Consider the following 24,867-nt stretch of genomic DNA (forward strand, 5'->3'; position numbering starts at 1 on the left):
CAAGAGGCCAAACTCGGTTTGTGTACATCATCACATGTTTTGCCTTGAACTGATTCCACTGTTTTGTGATGGTATGTTTGGTAATGTGTTTGTTGTTGATATAAAACACATGAGCCTACCAGCATGGGTTCAGTCTTACCATTTAGCTCTTACTTCAGATGCTGTGTTAAAGTATAAAAATGTGAACAAGACAGAGTTAATGCAGTTAATAATGTGGTATGAACTCAGCAGTCACATGACAAAGGGTTGATAATATATAATATAATATATGACATTGAAAATGCTCTTTGACAAATTGAAGCTTTTGTTCCTTTTTGTCCTTCCCTTTAAATATGTTTGATAACACTGTAAGATTTATTATTATGTTTTCTCTTAAATTCCCTTGTTCTTCTCTTTGTTCTGACTTTTGTAGAGTTCTAAGGTTAGACGAAGATAACTTGAGATTTATGAATACCATTATATTGAGTTACTTTGTATCTTTCTAATCTGTTTAATGTTGTTTTCTGACTGATGACATGCATGATAAAGGTAAGTTAAAGGTGATCATCAGTCAAACCAATTTCTAGTCCTCTCATTGGATTACAATCTCATGAAATCCAACACAAAAACATAAAGTGCACCTTCATAAATGACCATAGTTAGTTGAACCAACACCTTTTCTGGCGAAGTTATAACGATTTAACATTCTAAGAAGCTTGTGTTTATTGTTTATTGTATCCGCCCTTTTATTGTAGCCCCTTCATGCTACACACTCATAGAACATAATATTCAAATATTTACATTGGAATAGTATGTAGTATGCAAGACTGCTTATATATAAACATGTACAGGTTACTTGCAGTTAAAGATACATTGAGCAAAATAAATACAAAATATTACACACTTAATTACAAATACATTACAAATGAATACATTAAATTAGATTAAATAAATTAAATAAATTAGACTATATAAGACCATTTTTTTTACCAAATATTTTTTTCATTTTTCTGTTTAATCATAATACATATAATATCCTAACATTCAAGACAGTAATACAACTGCTGATGTTGGGGAATTTCTATTTCTACACAGCAAACCCCTGGAAGAAACATTTAAATATTCTAAACTTCATACCGGGCGAGCCACAGATTGATATCAGCAAATTGTGCAGCTATTAGACCGAAACCACCAAGTTTCTCACAGTGTGATGTATCTTTTGTGGCTTCCGGGGCGCTGCTCAGCGGCTGACCCAGAGCTTCACATCTATTTTAGACCCAATATACAGTAGCTCTTTTAAGACTCACCAGTGGTTTCAACTAAAAGTGTTATATATTCACATCCCTCACACAAATGCATTCTTATCAAAGTGCTGCATCCTGGAGGAGTTGCTGTAGTCAGGAGGCGGCCTCTGGTTTACAGACTTTGCCTGCCCTCTTGGGTAGGAGGAGATATGAGAATGTGAGGCAGTGCCGTAGTAGATATAGTTTGCCTGACTGTGGCTGTAAAGAGACAGAACACAGATGCATCTTCATAAATCAAGCACCTATATAACTCAACAGAATTGATTTATACATGTATCTTCTGTATAATGTAAAAATAGTATACGTGTTCCTCAAAGCACCTTTTGGTATGTTTAAAGAACCTGCGATGGAAAAGCAGAGGATGCTGCCTCCGAGGATACAGAGGATAGAACCTGACCAGCCGATAAAGAGAGCAACACCCAGGGAATACTGACAAAGACCTATAATTGAAGGTTATATTGACAACATTTTATAAAGAATAGACAATTTTTTTTAAATTTTTTTTTTAAATACATCCACAGAGCTTTTAGAAAGGTGCCAAATAAAAGTATGGCTTTTCCTAATAAAATATTATGATTGTGAATTAATCATTTAAAAAATTTTGACAGGTCCACAATTAATATTTTGTTTATCTCTGTTGAATATATCAGACGGTTGGTTCTCACTTCTAACAAGGCTTGTGAGCCAATAGAATAACTATGTTGGTATCACGTGGTAGGCCTATATCTGTGTCGTCAGCGATCAAGTTGCCAGTTAGTGTGGAAAAAAACAGACACATGGCTGAGTTTGACCGCACTGACGCTGGTGTCTCCCATTAGGCTGCAGAATACGTGAATATTTACTGTGGCAATATTTGACAACTGATGTTAGCATATATATTAGCTATCTTAGCTTAATCGTCTGAACAACATTAGCCCATAAAATTACAATTCAGCATATTTAAACAAAACCAACAACAATTACCACCAATATGAAATCTGTGCAACAAACTGGCAACCACTTGTTTTGAAGTGAATGCAATGGAACGGGGGAGGGAGAATGTGTCATCCAGGGGCTGAATGTTATCAATGTTATCAATAGCTCCTATAATGATTGTTTTTTCTTAATTGGTTGAATCACATCAAAACCCTTTGGCTCTTACAGTGATCATACAGTCATACAGTGCTTACTTCAGCTCCACAAACGTTGGCTCGAAAAACTCTGTTATCTGGTGTGCATACAGGGAGCATGCTGAAAGTGAGCAAAGACCTGAGAAGAACAAGAAAAAAGGGGAATCTAATTAGATCACACAGAAAATTACATTGATATTGCTCACAGACTTTCACTATACTTACCACTAAGAATGAAAGTTGCACCAGCAAAGCAGGCAATTCTGGCTTTGTTTTTGTCATTTCCTCCAATTTTGGTGCATTTCATTCCAACAAGGGCAAATGTAGACCCAACAAAAACCCAGACAGATGGCTGTATTCATCAATGCCCTGCATGCTTGGATGTAGCCTGCAAACATAGAATAGAGGTAAATTTATATGCAATCAAAAGAGTGTTACTGTCTGTGTCTCCGTTCTGTGGTTTCGCATTCGCTGTACTCTCACATCTGCACACCGCAAGGTCAATGGGTTATTGACCTTGTGACCAGTTTACACACAAAGCAAGAAATACAATTTGTCACAAGTAACCCTAATTGTTTTCAGGAACTCTGTGGCAGTGTAGTGAGCGTCTTGGTATGAAACGTCCCATTCAGATGTGATTTTGAGGCAAATATTACCTTGGAAGTTAACCCCTGAAACCAGTCAGCCGTGGGAGAAACCGCCCGAGTTTCACAATAAATCTCCTTTATAGCTTTTAAGCTCAGAGAACAAAGGCTAAACATTGACATATTTAGAGGTAAATGAGCTATTCCTTGAGACTTGATTTAGGCCTTGGGGTATCTATTGTATTATAATAGCAATGAGCTTCAACTTGAATTTTCTTTCAAAGTTTAGACAGAGAAGGAGCTGAGGTTGAACACTTAAGCGGTTGGAAACTGAGGATGAATCAGCACTAGGCTAAATGAAGAAAAATTAAAACAACAATTTCAGGTATTATGTGATCTTGTTAACACTTTATAATAACCATTATTTATAAATGGTGAATTGATAGTTAATCCAACTTAGTTATTTTACTGTTAACAATAAAAATGATAATTAATGATAACTAATTATTAGTAACTGAGGATGAATCAGCACTAGTCTAAATATAGAAAAGTAGGCTAAATGAGATATTAAAACAAACTTTCAGGCATTAATTGGCATGCTCTTTAGCTAAAAAAAACAAACTGAAAATTAATTTGACATGATTGACCAAAACCATTAAAAAGGTCAAGAAATAGGCATTCAACTAACTAGCATGTAATAATGAGGGGAAAAAAGAGCTGACAATCAAGTGCCAGCATCGAGGTAAAGTCTTTGCAGTCAGAGACTCCCATAAAGTCAGTGACACAGATCTTCCACATATTGGATCGCCTGCTCCTCCCGTCCACATGTCAAAGTGTCCTTGGGCAAGATACTTAACCCCAAATTGCTCCCAAAGGCTGTGCCAGTGGTGTATGAATGTGTGTGTGAATGGGTGAATGCTGACATGTAGAGTGAAGTGCTTTGAGTGGTCGGAAGACGCTATATAAATACAAGTCCATTTACCATTTACAATACTTATTAGGTATAAAGTTATTTTTTTTAATTATATATCAATTCATAGATATTACAGTGACAGTTAGAGTTCTTCATTTTAACATGCTTTTGTTAAATCACAAAAAAGTTAACAATAATGAGTAGACACAAGACAGTGTATTTTATACAGAGTATGACCTGTTTTACCAAAACAACACATGACAAGAGCTTGAAAACAACAAAAATTACAATTGTACATTGCACACTTCATCCTACAGTATCTACAATGCAATGTGCTGATTGTTTGTTAACCAGATTGGAGATACTATGTCTTGTTGTGTTTGTCGGTTTGTGTTAATATAAAACTATATATGAAAAAAGAGCTTTGAGCTATTACACAAATGCATCTCTTTCTGAGATTTTCGTAGGTGTTGTCTGGGAGAGCTTTGAGTTGTTAGAGCTTCTGGATGGTCCTGAGCCCAAATAAGATCCATACTGCCTGGAGGGTTTGTAGTATCCGGTGTACAGGGTTCTTCCTCTGGAGCGAGGGTCCACATATGTGCCTCCTCCATAGGCATATACCACTTTACTGTAAGACCAAAATATTGACAAAATGAACAATGTGGTATGAACTCAGCAGTCACAGGAAAAAGGTTGAATACGGATGAATTTGAATACCTTTCAGGGCAAATGACTCGGAAGACTGTCACAGCGTAAAACAAAGCCCCTAAAAGGATTAAAAAACATCCCACCAATCCTAGAAATATGGGAGGTCCTAGGTCATACCTGGAATTAGTGAAAATATAAGAAAAAAAGTTGTGATACATTGTACATAATGTAATTACATAAGCATTAATAAGCAACATTTTAGCGTGGAATTAAAGAGCATTTCTACAATTTAAATTATATGGTGATGTAGATCAGTGTAAGAAAATGTACCGTAAGACTCCTGGCCCTACACTGACAGCAAAGGTTGTTCTGGCAACCCTGTTGATGTATAAGCAGTAGGCAGAAACATCTGACACACCTGCATGCAGAAGTTTCGTTGGTATTAAAAAATAATGAGGGCAAAACATTCCTGTCATTTACAGAGACAAGCATGTGCATGTTTTGTACTCACTGCCAATTATATGAAACACTGCCCCCGCAAAAAGCAGCTTGTCCTTGGTTTTATCAGCTCCGCCAATATAAGTGCACTCCATCCCAACAAAGCAAAGTACCACACCAAAGAATCCAAGAGTTAACCCGCACATAAGCAGTCCTCGTACTCCCTGGACGTAAGCTGTGAGAAGCAGAAAGAAAGGCAATATAAAAATTAGAAAGTATTCAACAGAATATGTACAATTTCTAGAACAGCGTTCAATTTCTCTCTTTCTTCTCTGTGAGTATGAAATGGAGGATTTCCAAAGCTCCTTATATTCACTACAGGGAGTAGACACAGTAATGTGAACAATTTTACAAGCCCAATTAAATAGATGCTGCTAATGCTTATAATTGTTTTTTTCAGTTTTGCTAAGCCTTTTTCAAAAAGGGTTTGATTCAGCCGAACGGTGACTTTTGAAGCAGGGATGAAAAAATATTCGTTGTACCTTACAATCTAATATAATCCAACACAAGTACACCTTCAAAAATGACCATAGTCTGTTGAATCAACACCTTTCTGATATAATTGTAACACAGATTTTACTTCTACTTTTTACAAATGTATATTTTATTGTGTGCACTCAGCTTATTATCATCCATTGCTATGTATTGCTCTACTTGTTGAACCAGGACTTCACATGTTTCTGTTCATTCAGAGTGTAAAACCTTAATATGCACAGTAATTATACCTTAAGCCATTACATTGAAGTTATGAAGTATAAAAGTACACTGGTACCTTTTGAAATGTGAATTAAAGTGGCCTATAAATTCTCAAAAAACTGAAATGTTAAATTACAGTAGTCATGATTTTTGGTATTTTCTGTCAAAGTCAGTATTTGTCACTTGTATTCTTAATGCTCTGGATTTTTAAATATTTCATTGGGACAAATGAAGCTCTACCGTCTAATGTGAGTTTGTTAAATGCATAACATTCATCAGACCACATATTCATGTCAAAAATTTTAACATTAAAAGATTGTAATTTTATCGCTCTTTAAAGGGAGTCTATGTGACTTTTTTTCTCAACCACAAGACTTGACAATAATAGGATGTTGTATGCTAAAAGTTAGGGTGACAGTAGCACAAGTAGAGAAGAATCATAAAGTCAGCTAACCGACCCAGTAATGATATTTACATACAGTAGCAATATCTAGCTAAAGTTAGCAAACATTAGCAAACAAACCTACTGGTCATACCAGACCATGTAAAGCTGCAGTAGCAAAATCCCTGAGTGTATTGTAATTAATAAGGGTGCATTTTATTGCTTATAACTTTTCATTTCTTGCTACGCTCTGCCTGTTATGTTACTGGTCTGCAAATGAAAGACTACCACAGATAGTAGAAACATCTTTGCTGAGGAATATACAACATGTAGAGCACTTACGGGTGACAGTCCAGAGCACAGGGAAGTCCCTACAGTTGGTGATGGCTGTGGAGTCAGTGAAACAATCCTTCCACAGGTTGGACCAGTACCAGGCCACTTTGATGATAAAGGAGCCTCCTTGTCCTCCTAGTTGGAAGATCCTCCAAAAGTCCATGGCAATGGTGCACAGCACAAACAGCCATCCCAGTGATGAAATCAAGAAGCCAAGCAATTGGATCAGACGTTTATTCATTTCTGAAATCACTAAATTAAACCTGGTAGCGTCCACTCAGTTGGTTAGAAGCACAAAACACACTAAACGTCCACTCAGTGGTAAGATGATGAGTCATTTCCTGTTTCAGGACGCGTTGACATTGTGTCTGTGCCGTGTGCTATTAGTGTTGATGAGGGTTCTGCACCATTGTGTAAGATGTTTACTGTAAACGTTGTGGAGTGTGCCACCCACTTGAGATAATTCACACCAACTCTAGCTATTTTTTCAGGTTTTTCCATTCTTTGCATCCACAATAGCAATACGTTTAATATGTGTTTACAGTAAGAAAGCTCATGCTTGTAACCACCTTAAAACTTGGATTATTTATTATCACACTAACATATTATTAGGATAAATAGGGTGACTCTCACAGATCTTCTTTAACTTAACACAAAATGCAAACCTGCTGCCCTCTGCAGACATGATGTGATCACTGACAAGCAGATATGACTATAATCTGCTTAAAAAAAACAAGAATAAAACACTCAATAGTTTTATCTTTTTTATTTCTACTCACATACTCTTCTAAAAAATGATGCCTTCTCATAATTTGCCACACATTTCAAGCAGACAACGACAAGGTGCAGTCCTTTTCTTGACTTCTTCAAGATTGCTTATTAGAAAAAACATGGTTATGTCATGGAAAACAAAAGACTCTGTGTTTGACACAGTTTTAAATATTGTCATTATGGATTAACAACATGTGCAGGTTACTTACAGTTAAAGATACAACCAACAAAGGAAATGTCGTGCCCAATATTACACACTTAATTGCCACATACATTAAAAAAAATAGATGATGATGCAAAAGAATTTGATTAGAAAGGCCCATTCTGGACCATAATGTTTTTGATTTTGCTGTTTAATCATAATACATACATAATCCTAGTATTCAATGCAGATTAATATGTACAACTGTCAAATACAGAAGATATCTGCTGTATAGAAAATAAAATTCCCCAACATCAGAGAGTTTCGGACCCCTGGAAGAAACATTTAAATATTCTAAACTTAATTCCTCCAACTCCAACTTAATTGAGCCACAGCTTGATATCACCAAATTGTGCAGCTATTAGACAGAAACCACCAAGTTTCATACAGTGTGCTGTATCTTTTAGACAGAGATCTTTTAAGACTCACCAGTGGCTTCAACTAAAAGTGTTTTATATTCACATCCCTCACACATATGCATTCTTATCAAAGTGCTGCGTCCTGGAGGAGTTGCTGTAGTCAGGAGGTGGCCTCTGGTTTACAGACTTTGCCTGCCCTCTCGGGTAGGAGGAGATATGAGAATGTGAGGCAGCGCCGTTGTAGATATAGTTTGCCTGACTGTGGCTGTAAAGAGACAGAGCACATATGCATCTTCATAAATCAAACACCCACAGAAAATAACTCAACAGAATTGATTCAAACATGTATCTTCTGTATCATTTGAACATAGTGTACGTGTTACTTAAACAAACCTTTTGGTACGTGTAAAAGAACCAGTGATGGAGAAGCAGAGCATGCTGCCTCCGAGGATACAGAGGATAGAACCTGACCAGCCAATAAAGAGAGCAGCTCCCAGTTCATACCTACAGACAAAGATACCAATACTTGATGATTTTCCTTAATTGATAGAGTCACATTAAAACACTCTGGCTGTACAGTCAGTCCGGCTCTTACTTCTGTGCTATATACATTGGGTCGAAAAACTCTGCAGTTATCTGGTGTGCATACAGGGAGCATGCTGAAAGTGAGCAAAGGCCTGAGAAGAACAAGAAAAAAGGGGAATCTAATTAGATCACACGTCAGTTACAAATATTACACAGACAATTCCACTATACTTACCACTAAGAATGAAAGTTACACCGGCAAAGCAGGCAATTCTGGCTTTGTTTTTGTCAGTTCCTCCGATTTTGGTGCATTTCATTCCAACAAGGGAAAATATAGAACCAAAAAAACCCAGACAGACGGCTGCAATCATCAATGCCCTGCATGCTTGGATGTAGCCTGCAAACATAAAATAGAAGGTCAATTTATATGCAATCAAAAGAGTGTTACTATCTGTTGCTCCGTTCTGTGGTTTTGCATTCCTTGTACTCTCACATCTGCACACTGCAAGGTCAATGGGTTATTGACCTTGTGACCAGTTTACACACAAAGCAAGAAATACAATTTGTCACAAGTAACCCTAATTGTATTCAGGAACTTTGTGGCAGTGTAGTGACTGTCTTGGTATGAAACGTCCCATTCAGTTGTGATTTTGAAGCAAATATTACCTTTGAAGTTAACCCCTGAAACTAGTCAGCCGTGGGAGGAACCGCCCGAGGGTCCCAGTAAATCTCCTTTAGTTAGTAGTTTTCAAGCTCAGAGAACAAAGGCTAAACATTGACATATATGGAGGTAAATGAATTGTTTCCTTGAAGACTTGCATTAGGCCTAAGGGTATCTATTAGTCCTGAGTAGCAATGAGCTTCAACTTGAATTTTCTTGCAAAGTTTAGACAGAGAACGAGCTGTGGTTGAACACTTAAGGCGCTTGGAAACTGAGGATGAATCAGCACTAGTCTAAATATAGAAAAATTACAAAAACGATTTCAGGTATTATGTGATCTTGATAACACTTTATAATAACCATCATTTATAAATGGTAAATTGGTGATAAATTAAACTTAGTTAATAGTTATTTTACTCTTAACAAACAATAAAATAATAACTTATTATTAGTAATGCTATTATTTCTGTATTTTTTATCATTAGTTTGTACAATATGAAATAATTAGTTTAGAAATTATATATTGTATCATAGCAATTACGTTCTGATTACATTAGTAAAGTATTTATCATTTTATTGTTGCACACATTTAAAACATTTTATATACTATATTAAGTATTAGTTAGTGATTACCAAATGATTTGTAAACCTTTAAGATTTTTTTTGTAAACATCTATAAACATTACATAGATAGATAAACAATAAACCAATTATTAGCCATTTGCAAAGTATTAACTATCTATCTAAATAATGTTTATAGATACTTTACGAAGTATGTATTAACCATTTGACAAGGTATTATAATCATCAGTTGCAACTTTATAATAGCATCCAAATAATGTTTAAAGACATTTACAAATCTATTGTTAACAAAGTGTCACAAATATATATCTATGTAATATATATACAGTAGATGTTTTACAAACAATATCTTTAAAGTTTACAAAAAATATCTTAATCATTAACAGATACCTATATATAGCATATAAAATGTTATAACGCGTATAACAATAAACTGTTAAAATAACATGAATTATAGCATTACTAATAATTAGTAAACATTATTTATTATAATTTCGTTGTTTGTTAACAGTAAAATAACTGAACTAAATTTTAATTAACTATCAATTTACCATTTATAAATGATGGTTATTATAAGTGTTACTGTGAAAATAAATTCAACATGATTGACCAAACAAGGCAGAAAAACCAAGAATCCAATGAGAAGGGAACAACGGGCTGACCATCCAGTGCCAGCAGCGAGGCAAAGTCTTTGCAGTTGGTAATTCCAGTTGAATCAGTGACGCAGGCCTTCCACAGATTGGACCAGTAGGTAGCTGTGGTGATGACTGTTCCATCAAGTGAAGATACCTTCCAGAAATCCATCGGCAATGTGGAAGACACCAGCACCCACCCCGAAGTGCTTAAAACAAAGGCCATAATCTGCTGAAACATGCTGCTCCTTCTGGAGAGAGGACTCCTCCACACTACAGTGTGACGGCCAATTAAGTCGGAGAGACCTGAAATTGATTAATGGTTCCCTGGCTAGTAAGTCTTGTTAAAAATGTAGCTATGATCTGCACTAGTAGGTTCAATGGATAAGCTGTGATTGATAGTTAATGTGTTGTGGGCTGTTATATTCTGAAGGGAGGAGTTTGGCCCTTAACATCAACAAGTGACCAATGGTCTATTATAGCACCTTCCACCCCCTCATCCAGTACACGTCACAGTGACTCACAGTCATAAATGATGGGGAGTTCTGGATGTAGAAAGTGTTGGGATGGCATCAGTAATGACGTTTAAAAGTAAAGCAACTGTAGGCATACACAATGAATTCTTTGCTCTGTGTTTGTGAGTTCATGTATTATTTTGAGTGGGCATGAAGTCCAACACTCAAATTACTTGATTAATAAGTCAAATTAATGATACCATAATGGAGAAATACTTCATAAATGTGGAATTTTTTTATTTTATTTTTTTACAGAAGTAAAAGTTAATGTTCTTATGTATAGTATTCATTCTGAGGTATGTTACATTATTAATATATTAAGCTGTAAAATGCTGCCGGTGGTCAAACCATTCGTACTCCGTGGTAGGTAACAATGCCTCATACAGTATTAATCAGTATATATCATGGGTGTATCGCCATAGCATGAGCCAATGATCAATGTAAGGTGTTCCTGTTATTTTGTCCATCCACACCACAAACTATGTGAAAAGTAAACCAGCACCGTTCTTACAGCCTCACTTCTTATTTGAGTAAAAACCTTTGTCTTGAGAAACCACAGCCGACATTTGAGATATGATACAGTACAGTGAATGTGTCACCTTCTACCTTTCACCTTGCACTGCCACCTATGATTAATACGCAACAAGAGTGCTGTAACTTCCTAAAATAGCAGGATTTAGATAACTTATTAACAGCATGACACTCACTCCTATATGGAAGCCCTGACTGGCAAGTGAGAAAAAAAATTGGTGATCCATTTTCTAAGTCTGATTTCAATTGTTTCCTCTGATGTGTTTATGACTCAAGAACAGGTGAAAAAAAAGGTTTTACCAGGTCATTTTTAAAGTTACTTTCTCTTTCATCTGTGAAAACAGGTGAAAAAAAGTGTCTGTCTTTGTAATACTAATTTTGGCCAGAATAGGCTGAAGTGCGCCACAACCCCATGTTCTATGGTAAATAGAACTAAAAGCATTCACGTTTTCTTCCCATAGACTGTAAGTGGACGTTGTCACCGTGACGTCACCCATTGGTTTGTGGACTGCCGTTTTGAAGCCTTGAGTATGGCATCTTGTTTTTTTGCAAAAATAACACAAAAGGGTGGAGCTAAGTACAACCGAACGCTGAAAGACATTTTTGTTACAATTAACTTTCATGAACTGAAAACACACTGTGAAAGGTTTAAAGTTCTAAGACAAAAACATGGACAACTCCCAGACCGGACAATGCCGTGGTAGCGCCGTGGTAGCGCCGTGGTAGCGACCTCTCAAAGTTATCCACGACCTAAAGCATACCCTGCTTTATGGTCTATTTCACTCTAAATGGGACCATCATTTACTAAATGAACATCATGCTGTATTGAAGAAGACTTGAAACTAGTGATTAAGATAACAAACTCATGTTTACAATGTTTACTGAAGTAATAAATCAAGTGAGAAGTAGGGTCATTTTCTCATAGACTTCTATACAGTTTTTGCAACCAGAGGAGTCGCCCCCTGCTGGCTATTAGAAATAACGCAAGTTTAAAGCACTTCCCAATAGGCTTCACTTTTCAAACTGGAGGTAGCCCACTGTTTCTTACAGGTAACTTTTAATTTGTCAGCAAATTAGCAAGTTATGTAACATTACTGTCATGTCCTTCTTTTGGCTAGAAATGTATTTTAATTTGGATTAATCTATCATTAGGGAAAACCCAAAAAAAAGATTTAAAAGAAGAAAAAAAAATCCCCTGCCAAATTTTATTTTTCCACCTGTTTCACGGTTGAAAAGAAAAATTTAGGAACTTAGAAAAATTATCCTGACAAATCATATCCTGACGTCATAAACATAGGAGAGAAAACAATTTAGATCAAACTTAAAGAATGGATCACCAGTATTTTTCTTTTTCTCACTTGCCTTTCAGGGCTTCCATACACTGATGTCACAGCATGTGGAGGAAACTTTTTGTTACATTGCAGAGAAATGTTTTAATTCATTGGAAAAGGATCACTAAAAATGTATTTGGGATGTCACAGATAAAAAGCAAACAAGAGGGAAATCACACCCAAATAAAGGACTTATTAAGCTTTCATAATGTGAATTAGAGACCCATCTGGTGGATGTAGGTACTGTAGATAACTTCACTGTAAACACACTGCCACCATCAGATGGAGCTGAGAATCTCAAAACACTCTGCAATCGTTCTTTTAAAAAAATATGTTATTCTTTTAAAAAATATGTATAACATGTTATACATGTTCCTGAATTGGGTGGATTGACAATGTGGTGAGTAGAAATAGGTTCAGCAAATGAAAAAAACAATTACAAGAAAAGAAAACAAAATAACATGACAGACAAAACGTAATTCTACTAGACAACTAGATACATAATTATACACTTATAAATATAACTCGTCAACACATGGGTAAAAAGTTTAACACTGACAGAAGCTGTGCATATCCAATAATATCTAATTATAGACAATAAGTGCAAGTTAAGTTATTTTCTCCCTTACTGGCCCATTACTGCCTACAACAGGTCTTTGTTTACTTCCTCTGTAGAAGCTGTGACACTCTCAGTTTGACATTTCCAACAAAGGATTACACATTTGCCACTGTTAACACGTGAGCCATAATCTGGAACAGAAATAGTCATTTACTTATTTTTTCAGCATAAATTGTATTTTTGCTATAAATCTGAAACAGCATTTGTCAAGGTAACAAATTTGTGATTTTATCAGCAATGACCATGAAAGATAATGATGAAATGTCATTATGGGAACAGGTATATACCTGTATAACAAAACAGTTTTTATTTAAAGAAAAATACACGTGTGAAAAGTCTATCTGAGTCTAAAGATGAAAACTCTTCCACTGAAAAATTACAAAACGCTGTCAGACTGTATCCTCCTTAATGACGAACCTTAAGTAAAGATTTCTTTGCAAAACACATCTCTTAAAAATGACGTCTTTCATAACATTTTACACTAACCTTCAATAGTATTTTCAAAGACTACTTTATGTATTGAACCCATTGAAAAGTGGTACTACAGGAAAGAATGTTTGAATATCTGCTGCACCTGAAAATATATGCACTAAATATGCAGATGCATACTTGTAAAACCAGTTGTTTCTGTGGTGAAGAATATTTAGGTTAGGTTACACTGTGTTATTACACATTTCATAAAGCACCTCAACAGTATACAAACAATACCTTGCCATTAGTAAGGCTATATTCACACACTAGCCGCTATATTAACAACGGCTGTATTAACAGAGACAGATGCGTCATTCAGCAGTGTGAGAACAGATACTGTTATGTGGTCGCTGTGAAACTCTGACCCTGTTAGCTTACCTGCCAGCTGAAGGATAGTATGATGTGGTCTGCAATGCAAAGCTCCAATGGCATTTCCAGCACAGTTGTTCCACAGACCCTGGAGCACCCAGGTCGCTGTGATGACTGAAGATGCCCGGCTGGTGGCCCTCCATTCATTGGACACTGTGGCACCAATAGTGGCACCAAGCCCGGCCAGGCCGCTGACAAAAGCCAGAATCTGCAAGCCTGACATTTGGAGGTTCAAGATATGTATACAGTCTTTTGGCACATTCAAGAAAATGAGAAGAAATAAAATGGCCCCAGGTGGGCAAATTACACAGTGGACATGTGTTTCATTGAGATGATTTACAGACAGGACATCTTGCCTCCTACGTCTCTAGTGGCGAGGGACGGACACAGGTGTCTGAAAGTGAAATAGCAGGAAGGAAGTATGAGTTTGCAGTTAGTCATTACATTTTGGCAAAGTGGTATTTGAAATGCACGTTTCAGTCTACAAATAAGGTCAAGTATCATGTTAACATAACAAAAATAAAACAGTAATCAGTAATCCTCAAAAGAGGAAGCAATGTGACAAAGTCCACTTACTGGTTCATCTATTTCTGCCCATACAATATTAAGCAACTGAACGACTAATGATTGCCAGCTCATATGTGAACATGTATGTTGTTTTTCAGGGTCACTGTTGTCACAAACATTGTACATTTAGAGAAAGTGAAGCCACTTATAAAAAGAGATGGTGGCATCAGAACGTAATCAGCTGTAATGTGAACCTCAATAAAGTCATCCAGGAAATCATTAGTGAAACTAAGATTATTGTCAGAAAGATTTGAAATCTGGCAATTGTTCTGTTGTATTATTTTATTATTCATTTTTGTTTTTGTTTCTATCACAGAATAGAACAAATACAAGCAAACAGGTAATAAAAACTATATTATTATATATCATGTTTATGTAACACAGAATATGTATTTAGGAGTGCATGTGGAGAATGTGGAGTTCATTTTTGAGAAAGTTTACAAAAAAAAAGAATAAAAGTGGGAGTTTGATTCAGTGCATTTTACAGAAAATGGTGTTAGAACAGTCAATATCTGTAATTTTTTATAATTTACAGATAAGAAAGATGAATCACATGTAGGGGTTTTAAGTAGGGTTCCTTCATTTTAGTTTAGGTTATACTTTATTGTCAGGCAAGCCACATACTGTATCATGTTGTGAAAAAAGAAATCTCTTGTAGGTGTCACTTCAGTTTTTCCGTGAAAATGAAGAGATATTACATTTTCCTCTGTGACTTCTGTTCTTCTGTTGAATATTAACAAGCGTCCCTATGACTAACTGGATGAGGAAGTCCTTTCAAAACAGAATTAAATGGTACTTTATACTTTTACTCCACTACATTTCAGAGGGAAATATTTTTACTCCGTAACAGTTACCTGACTGGAAAAAATGGTGGCTTTGCACGCAGCACAAATCTTCACATTACCAAATAGTTTTTTAATGTATTTTCGAGAATAAATGTAATTTTGTTTTCTTTTCTCACTTAGTCTGTCCTTTTTAAACATTCTCACAAGTAGCTCTGTAAAATTCTTGAAACAAGTTGATTTCTATTGTTAATATTTAAATAATCCATCTAACTACCAGACTGGCAATTTTTTTTCACATATTATACATTAAGTATAGTTGAAATTAGCTCCACCATGACCAGGTGACATTTAAATGCTGCTACAGATGAATGTATAGGTAAAAACATATCTTGTAATACATTATAATACAACACAATATATACAACACAGTACATTCGTCCATCCATCCATCCATTATCTGTAAGCGCTTCTCCTACTCAGGGTGGCGGGGGGCTGGAGCCAATTCCAGCTGACATTGGGCGAAGGTACACCCTGGACAGGTCAAAATAATATAATATAATATAATATAATGTAATGTAATAAAATATAATATAATGTCATATAATATAATATAATGTAATATAATATAGTACAATATAATATAATATAATATAATATAAAATAATATAATATAATATAAGACATGAGTAGGCTATTACTTTTGATACAAATTTGGATTTTATTGTAGTACTTGTGTGTACATATTGATTGCTTGGTGAGAAAGCACAGAGTTCATTCATGACCCATGAAGGTGTACTGATGGAAGTGATGGAGTCTTCCATCAGCCAATCAGCGTGCAGTGGGCGTGGTTACGCAGCGCCACCTCTCACCTGACAGAGAGCCAAGCCGGCTGTGTGCGTCTCCTGTAGTAGCTTTAATCCTGTCCTGCATGTCTGTAGGTGTGATATTGATAGACATTGGAGTTTACAGCAGCTGTTCTCTCAGGGTTTTCTTCCTCTGAGTCTTTTGTCGATATATATCCTCCCTGCCTGCCACACAGCCTGCAGAGAAAGTCCTCAGGTTGCTTTTTTACCTGTTTGGGTGGGCATGGATCCACTGCGGAAGGATAATCCGTCGGCTTCAGCTAATCTTCTCTCCAAGATTTTCTTCTGGTAAGAAAAGCAGCCCGCAGTGACAGCCGTGTTTGACATTAATTGAATGGAGAGCTCTCCTGTGTGACAGTTTGTGGCCACTCAAAAGACAGGCTTGTCCCTTTGGAAGTGATAGCAGCAGGTATATAGCTGCTGCTGAGCATCCGTCCATGCGTAAACATAAACAACACTGTTCACCACACAGGAGGAGAGAGAGCTCAGGCTCTTGGGTACAAGTTTATCCCTTTAGTCTTGAATCACAACAGGCACACTTGTGCACAGTAAGAGTAGTTTGGAGAGTGAATAATAGCCTACTATTGTTTCAATAGTAAATATCAGTTACTATAATAATAGCTTTAGTTGTGTAGAACTTTTCTGGACATAGTTACAAAGACAAAGTAAAGATGATGAGAGACAATAACAAACATAAATTATAAAGTATAATAATGTATTATATCATCAGATTTTTACGGCAGCCCCCATAAAATCCTTACCACCAGATGGATATCCCCATACTCTATCTATTAAGCAATATCTTCCTTTCATAATGTTTTGTTCTTAGAGCTGCCAATTGCATTAAACAAATTAGAAAAAGGGGATGGCTCCTTGCTCCTCTTTCTATTTTTGTACATATGTTTAATTTGTATATCTGTATGTTTATGCAATCTTGAGAGGATGGCATGAAAAAGAAAAAGTTAGTCATAAAAAAAAAATATTGAGTAAAAGTTTTGGAAGTGTGCTTACAGTAGTAGGATACATAATCTGATTATTCTGAAGAATGGACCATTTCACTTGTGTGAACAAACTAAGAGGTACACTCAGAGATACTCAACTTGCTTTTTACAAAATGACCGGAGGTCAGACAATAAACAAACATTAATCAGATAAAATGGATTTGGGGTTTAGTTCCCAACAGAGGTTACACTTTTTTCTTTTTTTTCTTTTTTATAACTAAGCTCTATTGGTCTATTTCGATGCCTTTTTATGCACTCTGGTAACTTATTTACATTAAAAGTACAAAAATTGTGAATCAAATTTATTTTCATTGTCAATTAGAAAATGGTCGGCGGGCCACCCGGCACCCGTAAATTGAGTATCACTGTGGTATGTAAATGTATAGCAGCTCATACAGGTGGGCTACTTCCGCTACTATTACAGTAGTAAAAACCTTCCATGTCCTTTATTTTCATGTTGCTTTTCACAGTTTCTTTGAACAATAATTTCAATAATTGTTTTCAAGTACTGAGCATATTTTCATGTACTTCTTCTCTAGTTGGCTGAATCCCTTGTTAAGAATCGGGTACCAGAGGAAGTTGGAGAAAGATGACATGTATGAAGTTCTCCCAGAGGACTCATCAGATAGACTTGGCGAGGAGCTACAAGGGTAAGACATTAATTCAGTTTAATAATACTGATGTTAATTTACTTCTGTCATTTACTGTAATTATCTCAAAGTTGAAATTGAATAGGCTTAGATTCTAGATGCCACGGTGATATGTTACTGTGTGTAATTCTTGTCTGGTACCATGTGTTCACCTTCAAAGTTCATAGTCATTGACATCGAAACCCCCTGAAGGATAATATTAAATGGTATGTTTGGGCATTCTCCCAGACCCAATCCACCACTTCAGCAAAGACATAGTACTAAAAACTACTATATTCAAACAACAATCAGATCTTTATTCTCACACTAAGCAGCAGTCATATTGGAGTGACCTCCTTCTCTACTGGGAGAAAATCCAAGTGTTTAGTAGCCAACTAGAGACTCATGGATGTCCCAACCACTGCCTGGCACCTCTTCTAAATAGGGGACACTTTGTTCTTGGAAGGAATTCCACCTATATATAGACTGTACTTCTCAAACTATCACATGAGAGCTTACTGACCTACAATCAGCATTACTTACAATTTCCAGCTAAGTGTGATGCGGTCAAAATGTCAGCAACCACCCCCCCATCGGAGTCCAGGGTGGGAGAGACCCAGAAAGAGGTGGCCTGTACGTGTTGAGGGGTGATAAACTGAGTTTGGTGCAAGTACTTCAGTGCTAAGACAAATGATGGTTGATGACACATACCAAAAGTTAAGACACTGCAGGTGCAGAAAAATGTTGAATGTTTTCAGAAACATCTTGTAGTGTACTGTTTAGCTGTAAAATGAGAAAGTTTTATCCGGCTGGTTAAAAATGTTCTCATTTTACAGCTAAACAGTACACTACAAGATGTTTTTGAAAACATTTGAGGTGAGAAATCGGCATTACCGTCACAGAATATTATAAACATAATAATAATAATAAACATTTAAGTTTATTATTATTAAGTATATGTAGTTATGGTGTAAAAGAATAAGGCAGTAAGTTGAAAGTAGCTAAAGCCAGTCGAGTAGAAGTAGCCGTCAGTATGTGATGAGTGAGATCAAGTGTGCATGCCACTGTAACATGTAAATATGTTGCACCAGAGTTAGCTTCATGTTATGCCTGCCTGTGAAACACTAGCAGTGGTGTACTGGCCATATGGTATACTGGGACAAATCCCAGTGAGCTGTCAAATAAATTCTACATGTTTTTACTGGCCGTCCAGCCCTGTCTGTCTCTCATCGGCCCTCACTGTGTGCCTGCCATTCGGGTTGTGCATGAGAACAAATTTGATCAGTTCGGTCCGATAACATTTGAAAAGTCTAGAAACACGTTTGAATTATTTTATCCCCATTTAAGTTAGCATGGGGCTAACCTGGAAGTTAGCCGGCTCGGCCTGCAAATGTCTCTGGTGTGTATGGTCTGCCTATTATAGAGCATGCGTATTAACATTAAGCAAAAGTAGCGCGTAGCAGTGGGATCGCCAACAAGAAGTGTCGTATTTACTCTACATATGTAATCAAGCCTCATCCGCCATTGGACGTGGTTCGATGCCTTCAGCAGACTACTCATTTTTTTCACGATTTTGAAACTTAATTTTACGTACTTTGCGATTGTTTTGATCGTTCAAATTTGGTTGGGTGGTTAATAACACATTTTTCTGTGGTGTGTTACACTCAGAACACATATTTATGTTTGATTTACTCAGACTTTAACATCCACAGAAGCAAGACATAATAATGGATTATTCTGCTTGAAATATGTGGAACTGAATTCTTCTTGTGATTTCTCTCACAACAATCTATATTAATAACTACATTCAGTAGTAGTTTTAATCGTCACATACATACTTATATGAAATATAACTTCTGCATTTAACCCATCTTAGGCATTTAGGAGCAGTGGGCTGCTCTAAAGCGCCCGGGGAGCAACTTGGAGTTCAGTGTCTCGCTCATAGACACTTGGACATGTGGACAGAGGGAGCCGGGGAGAGAACCGCCAACCTTGTGATTAAAGGATGACCCGCTCTAATCCCTGAGCCACAGACAGCTGGGAGTAACCATTGCTTTTCTTTTTCACTTTTTAAAGGTACTGGGACAGAGAGGTTCAACAGGCGGCAAAGGATCTGCGCCCACCCAGACTTGCCAAAGTTCTTGTTCAGTGCTACTGGAGATCTTACGCACTCATTGGAATATACATCTTTATAGAGGTACAATGCAATCTCACAGTGAAACTAAACGTCTCCAGAGAACAATGCTGCATTAAGTTTTGTTTTAATGCAGCACTCCCACACATCTGCTTTACATCTCATTTTCTATCAGGAAGTTATCAAAGTCATTCAACCGTTTCTACTTGGGAAAATAATTGAGTACTTTGAGAGATATGACCCCGACAACACAGCTGCAGTCTATGAGGCCTACAGCTATGCTGCAGGCATCTCCTTCTCAACCATCGGCCTGGCCACCCTTAATCATCTCTATTTCTATCACGTCCAACGAGCAGGCATGAAGATTCGTGTGGCCATGTGCCACATGATCTATCGGAAGGTCAGTCATTATGAGACATGTATGATTAAATGTCATCTGTCATATTCCTGTGGTTTCTATGACTTGATTTAACACCTTTGTTCTACAAAGGCTCTTTGTCTTAACAGCAAAGCATTTGCCAAAACTACCACAGGACAAATTGTCAACCTCTTATCCAATGACGTCAACAAATTTGATGAGGTAATTATCTGAAAGTATTTTAGGTTTATATCTTTAAATATATTTTTTAAATGTGACTTACTCATTCAATAATATATGACCGTACATGAGTAGTTCTTTCCTCTTCATTGTTTTCTTTACAGGTAACCTTATATTTGCACTTTTTGTGGATTGGTCCTCTACAAGCAGCAACTGTGATACTATTGTTGATGTATGCGATTGGCCCATCGTGCCTTGCGGGAATGACTGTCTTCGTCATCCTGTTGCCAGTACAGACTATGTTCGGACGCTTGTTCTCTAGTCTCAGGTTTGAAGTCATTCGCCAGATTTATCAAATATAGAAAACTATTTTCTCTTCTTTAAGTTAATGTTGTGTGTTGCACTGATGCCATTGCTGCAATTTGTGTGTGTTGTTTTAGGGCTGAGACAGCAGTCTTAACAGATGAAAGAATACGCACAATGAATGAAGTCATCTCTGGGATCCGCGTTATAAAGATGTATGGGTGGGAGAAGCCTTTTGCTGCATTGGTGAATGAAGTCAGAAGGTAAACCAAAAACTAACCTGCCTTCCATTTCAATATCTTAACAAGTTTTTGTAATATCCTCTTAATTGATACTTCGCTAAGTCCCACCCCTCGAAAACAGATTGGACAATCGTAGCGTAGGGTTTGACAACCATCCGGCTCTGCTCCTTTTCTTCATTTTCAGGCTGGTTTTGTAGATTTCGATCTAGTCATAGTCAAACGTTGTGTCTAGGCCACGTGTAATAATGATACTCATTACCCGGAGAAGTTGGAAGGAGATATATGTTTATAAAACATTTCGTACATAAAAACCTGTGGAGCTAACCTTAGCAGAGTATGTTAGCACATCATCAAGCTACTGAAGGTATACTGAATGTATACACATGCTGCTTTTGCTATTTAATGATTGTCACAGTGAATGAAGACCTACCTGGCTTTACAGGAACACCGTTGTTCATTGTCTTCTGTCTCGACCGCTAGGTGATTTGGTGGTTCACTTTTACACTGAGATCTGTTGGCTGCAGCTTCTCTCTTTATCTTTTTAACCCGGTTCGCTGCTGAGTCAGTTTGAAATACTGATATATATTTCAAACACATATTGAAGACCCTTCTTTTTTGCTTCTCTCTGAAACTGCTTTTTTCGTTTTTTCCAAAAATTAGATAATATTTATTCAGTGAGTGCAGTAAGTGACAGTGCGGGCTCTATGGTAGCTCTGACAGTTTGACAGAGTAGCAGCGAGGGATGGGGCTTAGCGAAGGGTTATTAAAAAACAAATGTTGCTGTTTGTGAATGATAATCTGCGTCAAACAGTGTTTACCGACAACATGTTTTGTTATTGTCCAGAATGGAAATCTCCAAGATCATGAAAAGCTCCTACCTGCGTGGCCTGAACATGGCATCTTTCTTTGTGGCCAGCAAGATCATCGTCTTCATCACCGTCTGCGTCTACGTGCTGACAGGAAACCAGTTGTCTGCCAGCAGAGTGTTTATGGCTGTTTCCCTCTACGGTGCAGTCAGACTCACCATCACATTCTTCTTTCCCTTTGCCATAGAGAAGGTCTCCGAGTCTCTCGTCAGCATTAGAAGGATTCAAGTAAATACACCACAGACCGAGCTCATATTTACACCCAGCGTGTGTTGATCACTGTCTGTGGAAACTAAAACTCTGAATATGATTCTTCTTTTAAGAATTTTCTTCTGCTGGATGAAGTTGCTCCTCAGCACCTGGGGCATCCTGTGGCAGAGAAGAAGGACTGCATGGTGAAAATTCAGGATTTAATATGCTACTGGGATAAGGTGAGAATTATTGTGGGCAACGTGTCGCTCCTTTCTATCTGTACATTGCTCACGTGCAACAATCCTTAAACCCCTTGAGGATCTAAGTAAGGATAGAGAGTGGCGCTATACAGATTGTGAGGCGCCTCTCGGACAAATTTGTGATTTTGAGCTATATAAGTAAACCTGACTCACTGAATAGTTGCTACATGACAGTGTTTCACTTCATTTACTTTTTTTCTTTTACAGATGCTTGAGGCTCCAACTTTACAGAACATATCTTTCACAGTGAAGCCAGAGCAGCTCCTGGCAGTAATTGGTCCTGTTGGGGCTGGAAAGGTCAGGTCTGTTTTGCAGTCTCAGGGTTTATAGTCATACACACACATGATGATAAACCTGAGATATGTTAAGTAACTCAAAATCATTAATAATATGATGCTATGAATTGTATTAACATTATATCGTTGAGTCAGTGCTGATGTTTTAATTTTAGATTTTTTTTACCAGCAGTTGAGTGACATATAAAATATCACCGGGGCCATTAGATTTGACTGACAGAATGGAGACATAAATGTTTTAATATGTAGGAAATACCAAGATTCCTTTATGTTACCATAAAATTATCCTGTTATGTGATTTCTTATTAAAGCCAATAGGTAGCTAGCTGCTAGATAGTTCACTTGTATGCAGGAAGCGCAATGCATTTTCTTTTGGGTTAACTGAAATGGCATTAATTAATTGTCTTTGGAAAATATACTTATTCACTTTCTTACTTCTTAGAGTGAGATGAGAAGATCGATATCGATATCATTTTTGTTACGCCATGCTTGCCAACCCTCCCGATTTTCCCAGGAGATTCAAGTTTTTCATTGGCCTCTTCTGGTTTCCTCCCGGCGTCTCAATTCTCCCGCCTTCTCCCGATTTATGGCAATTTCTCACACCTTTTTTTCCTTTTCGTTATCTCAACCTGTTTCTGGCACTGTACAGTGTGTATAAGCTATAAGCCCTACTGTTTCCACCCGGACAGCTATAGAGCTACACCAAATGTCTTTTTCCTCGGAGGAGAGCTGCTTGCGACATTGCGACGTGTTTTGAACTGCGCTCGCCACACATCACAGCATCACAACAAAGCCATCGTGCCGTGGCGCAAGCCATTGGAAATAACGGGTTTCAGAGCGCAGTGATGCCGTTGTCGCATTGTGTCTGAAAGGGCCTTCAGTGAGTGAGAGGAGATAGAAATGGAGAGTACTAAGATAAAGAAATACTCAAGCAGGGGCAAAAAATGAATGAATTAATAAAAACTGATGAATATTAGTTTATGCCAGAAATTCACACAAGTTCATGCCAGAGGGGTGAATTATTCAGTTTTCTTAAAAATAGGCCTATTTATCAAATAATGCTATTACAGTATACTTATTTTCAGTCATTAAAAGTCACCAGAATGCAGGAAACAAAGGCTCTGAAATTTTTCTGGGGGAGGACCACCAGACCCCCCCACGTTGGTTTTGAAACCATCCCTATTTTTTAGGGTCTCAAGGTTGGCAGGTATGGGTATCGATCTTCTCATCTAACTCTCGGCAAGGCAGTGATTTTAGGTTAATTTCCCAAAATTGTTCCCAAAATTGTTCTTTAAATCTTAGTTTTTGTTCTGTGTTTGTGCATGTCAGTCCTCGCTCCTCAGTGCCATCCTGGGAGAACTGAGTCAGGAAAGTGGTGTGGTCAAGGTCAAAGGAGAGCTGACATACACTTCTCAGCAGCCCTGGATTTTATCTGGTACGATTCGAAGCAACATCCTTTTTGGCAAAGAGCTCAACCCCAAGAAGTATGATAGAGTTCTGAGAGCCTGCGCCCTCAAGAGAGTGAGAATCACTGTTGATTAATACATGCCCTGCTGCATTTTAATACTCTGTAGTCTAGTTATTAGACAGGTTTAGCTCGTAGTGAGTCCAGTTTATGTGAATGACTGGTAAGGGTTGCATTTGGACCCTGTTCAGGACTTGGACCTTTTGCCAGGTGGTGACTTGGCAATGGTCGGGGACAGAGGGGCCAACCTCAGTGGAGGACAGAAGGCAAGGGTCAGCTTAGCAAGGTGTGCTGGATAACTATGCAGCGATGCACATTTTTATTTGTTGACAGTGACAGAAATAACCTCCATATGTTTGAATTTTTAGAGCAGTGTATCAAGATGCAGATATCTACTTGCTGGATGACCCTCTCAGTGCTGTGGATGCTGAGGTGGGACGGCACCTCTTTGAAGAGTAAGTCTTATTACTAATAATAAAAATATGTTATTCTTTTAAAAAATATGTATAACATGTTATACATGTTCCTGAATTGGGTGGATTGACATTGTGGTGAGTAGAAATAGGTTCAGCAAATGAAAAAAACAATTACAAGAAAAGAAAACAAAATAACATGACAGACAAAACGTAATTCTACTAGACAACTAGATACATAATTATACACTTATAAATATAACTCGTCAACACATGGGTAAAAAGTTTAACACTGACAG

At 37.2% G+C, this 24,867-nt stretch overlaps 3 protein-coding genes across 4 annotated transcripts; 1 reads left to right on the forward strand and 2 right to left on the reverse strand.

Moving 5' to 3' along the window:
- Positions 1 to 4,030: 4,030 nt before the first annotated feature.
- LOC119500259 (claudin-10) lies at positions 4,031 to 6,800 on the reverse strand. Its single transcript, XM_037789915.1, has 5 exons — positions 6,456 to 6,800; positions 5,049 to 5,210; positions 4,868 to 4,955; positions 4,607 to 4,714; positions 4,031 to 4,517 (listed from the first exon to the last, which is right to left on the reverse strand). Exons 1-5 carry the CDS (start codon positions 6,685 to 6,687, stop codon positions 4,322 to 4,324), a joined length of 786 nt encoding a protein of 261 aa, XP_037645843.1. The 5' UTR covers positions 6,688 to 6,800; the 3' UTR covers positions 4,031 to 4,321.
- A 397-nt stretch (positions 6,801 to 7,197) lies between these two features.
- LOC119500261 (claudin-10-like) lies at positions 7,198 to 14,393 on the reverse strand. Of its 2 annotated transcripts, none has more exons than XM_037789917.1 (5): positions 14,024 to 14,393; positions 8,539 to 8,700; positions 8,374 to 8,455; positions 8,172 to 8,282; positions 7,198 to 8,043 (listed from the first exon to the last, which is right to left on the reverse strand). In XM_037789917.1, exons 1-5 carry the CDS (start codon positions 14,235 to 14,237, stop codon positions 7,887 to 7,889), a joined length of 726 nt encoding a protein of 241 aa, XP_037645845.1. In that variant the 5' UTR covers positions 14,238 to 14,393; the 3' UTR covers positions 7,198 to 7,886. The 2 variants fall into 2 exon arrangements, with proteins under 2 accessions (XP_037645845.1, XP_037645846.1); XM_037789918.1 differs by lacking the exon at positions 14,024 to 14,393 and adding an exon at positions 10,209 to 11,759.
- A 1,949-nt stretch (positions 14,394 to 16,342) lies between these two features.
- Positions 16,343 to 24,614, forward strand: LOC119500426 (multidrug resistance-associated protein 4-like). The gene is made up of 13 exons (XM_037790136.1): positions 16,343 to 16,517; positions 17,770 to 17,880; positions 19,936 to 20,056; positions 20,169 to 20,393; positions 20,484 to 20,573; positions 20,696 to 20,859; positions 20,972 to 21,097; positions 21,921 to 22,170; positions 22,266 to 22,373; positions 22,602 to 22,691; positions 24,020 to 24,211; positions 24,347 to 24,441; positions 24,524 to 24,614. The coding sequence occupies exons 1-13, from the start codon at positions 16,453 to 16,455 to the stop codon at positions 24,612 to 24,614; spliced, it is 1,728 nt and encodes a 575-aa protein (XP_037646064.1). The 5' UTR covers positions 16,343 to 16,452.
- Positions 24,615 to 24,867: the final 253 nt, after the last annotated feature.

Source organism: Sebastes umbrosus, chromosome 13, assembly GCF_015220745.1.
Source record: "Sebastes umbrosus isolate fSebUmb1 chromosome 13, fSebUmb1.pri, whole genome shotgun sequence".
Taxonomy (NCBI): Eukaryota; Metazoa; Chordata; class Actinopteri; order Perciformes; family Sebastidae; genus Sebastes; species Sebastes umbrosus.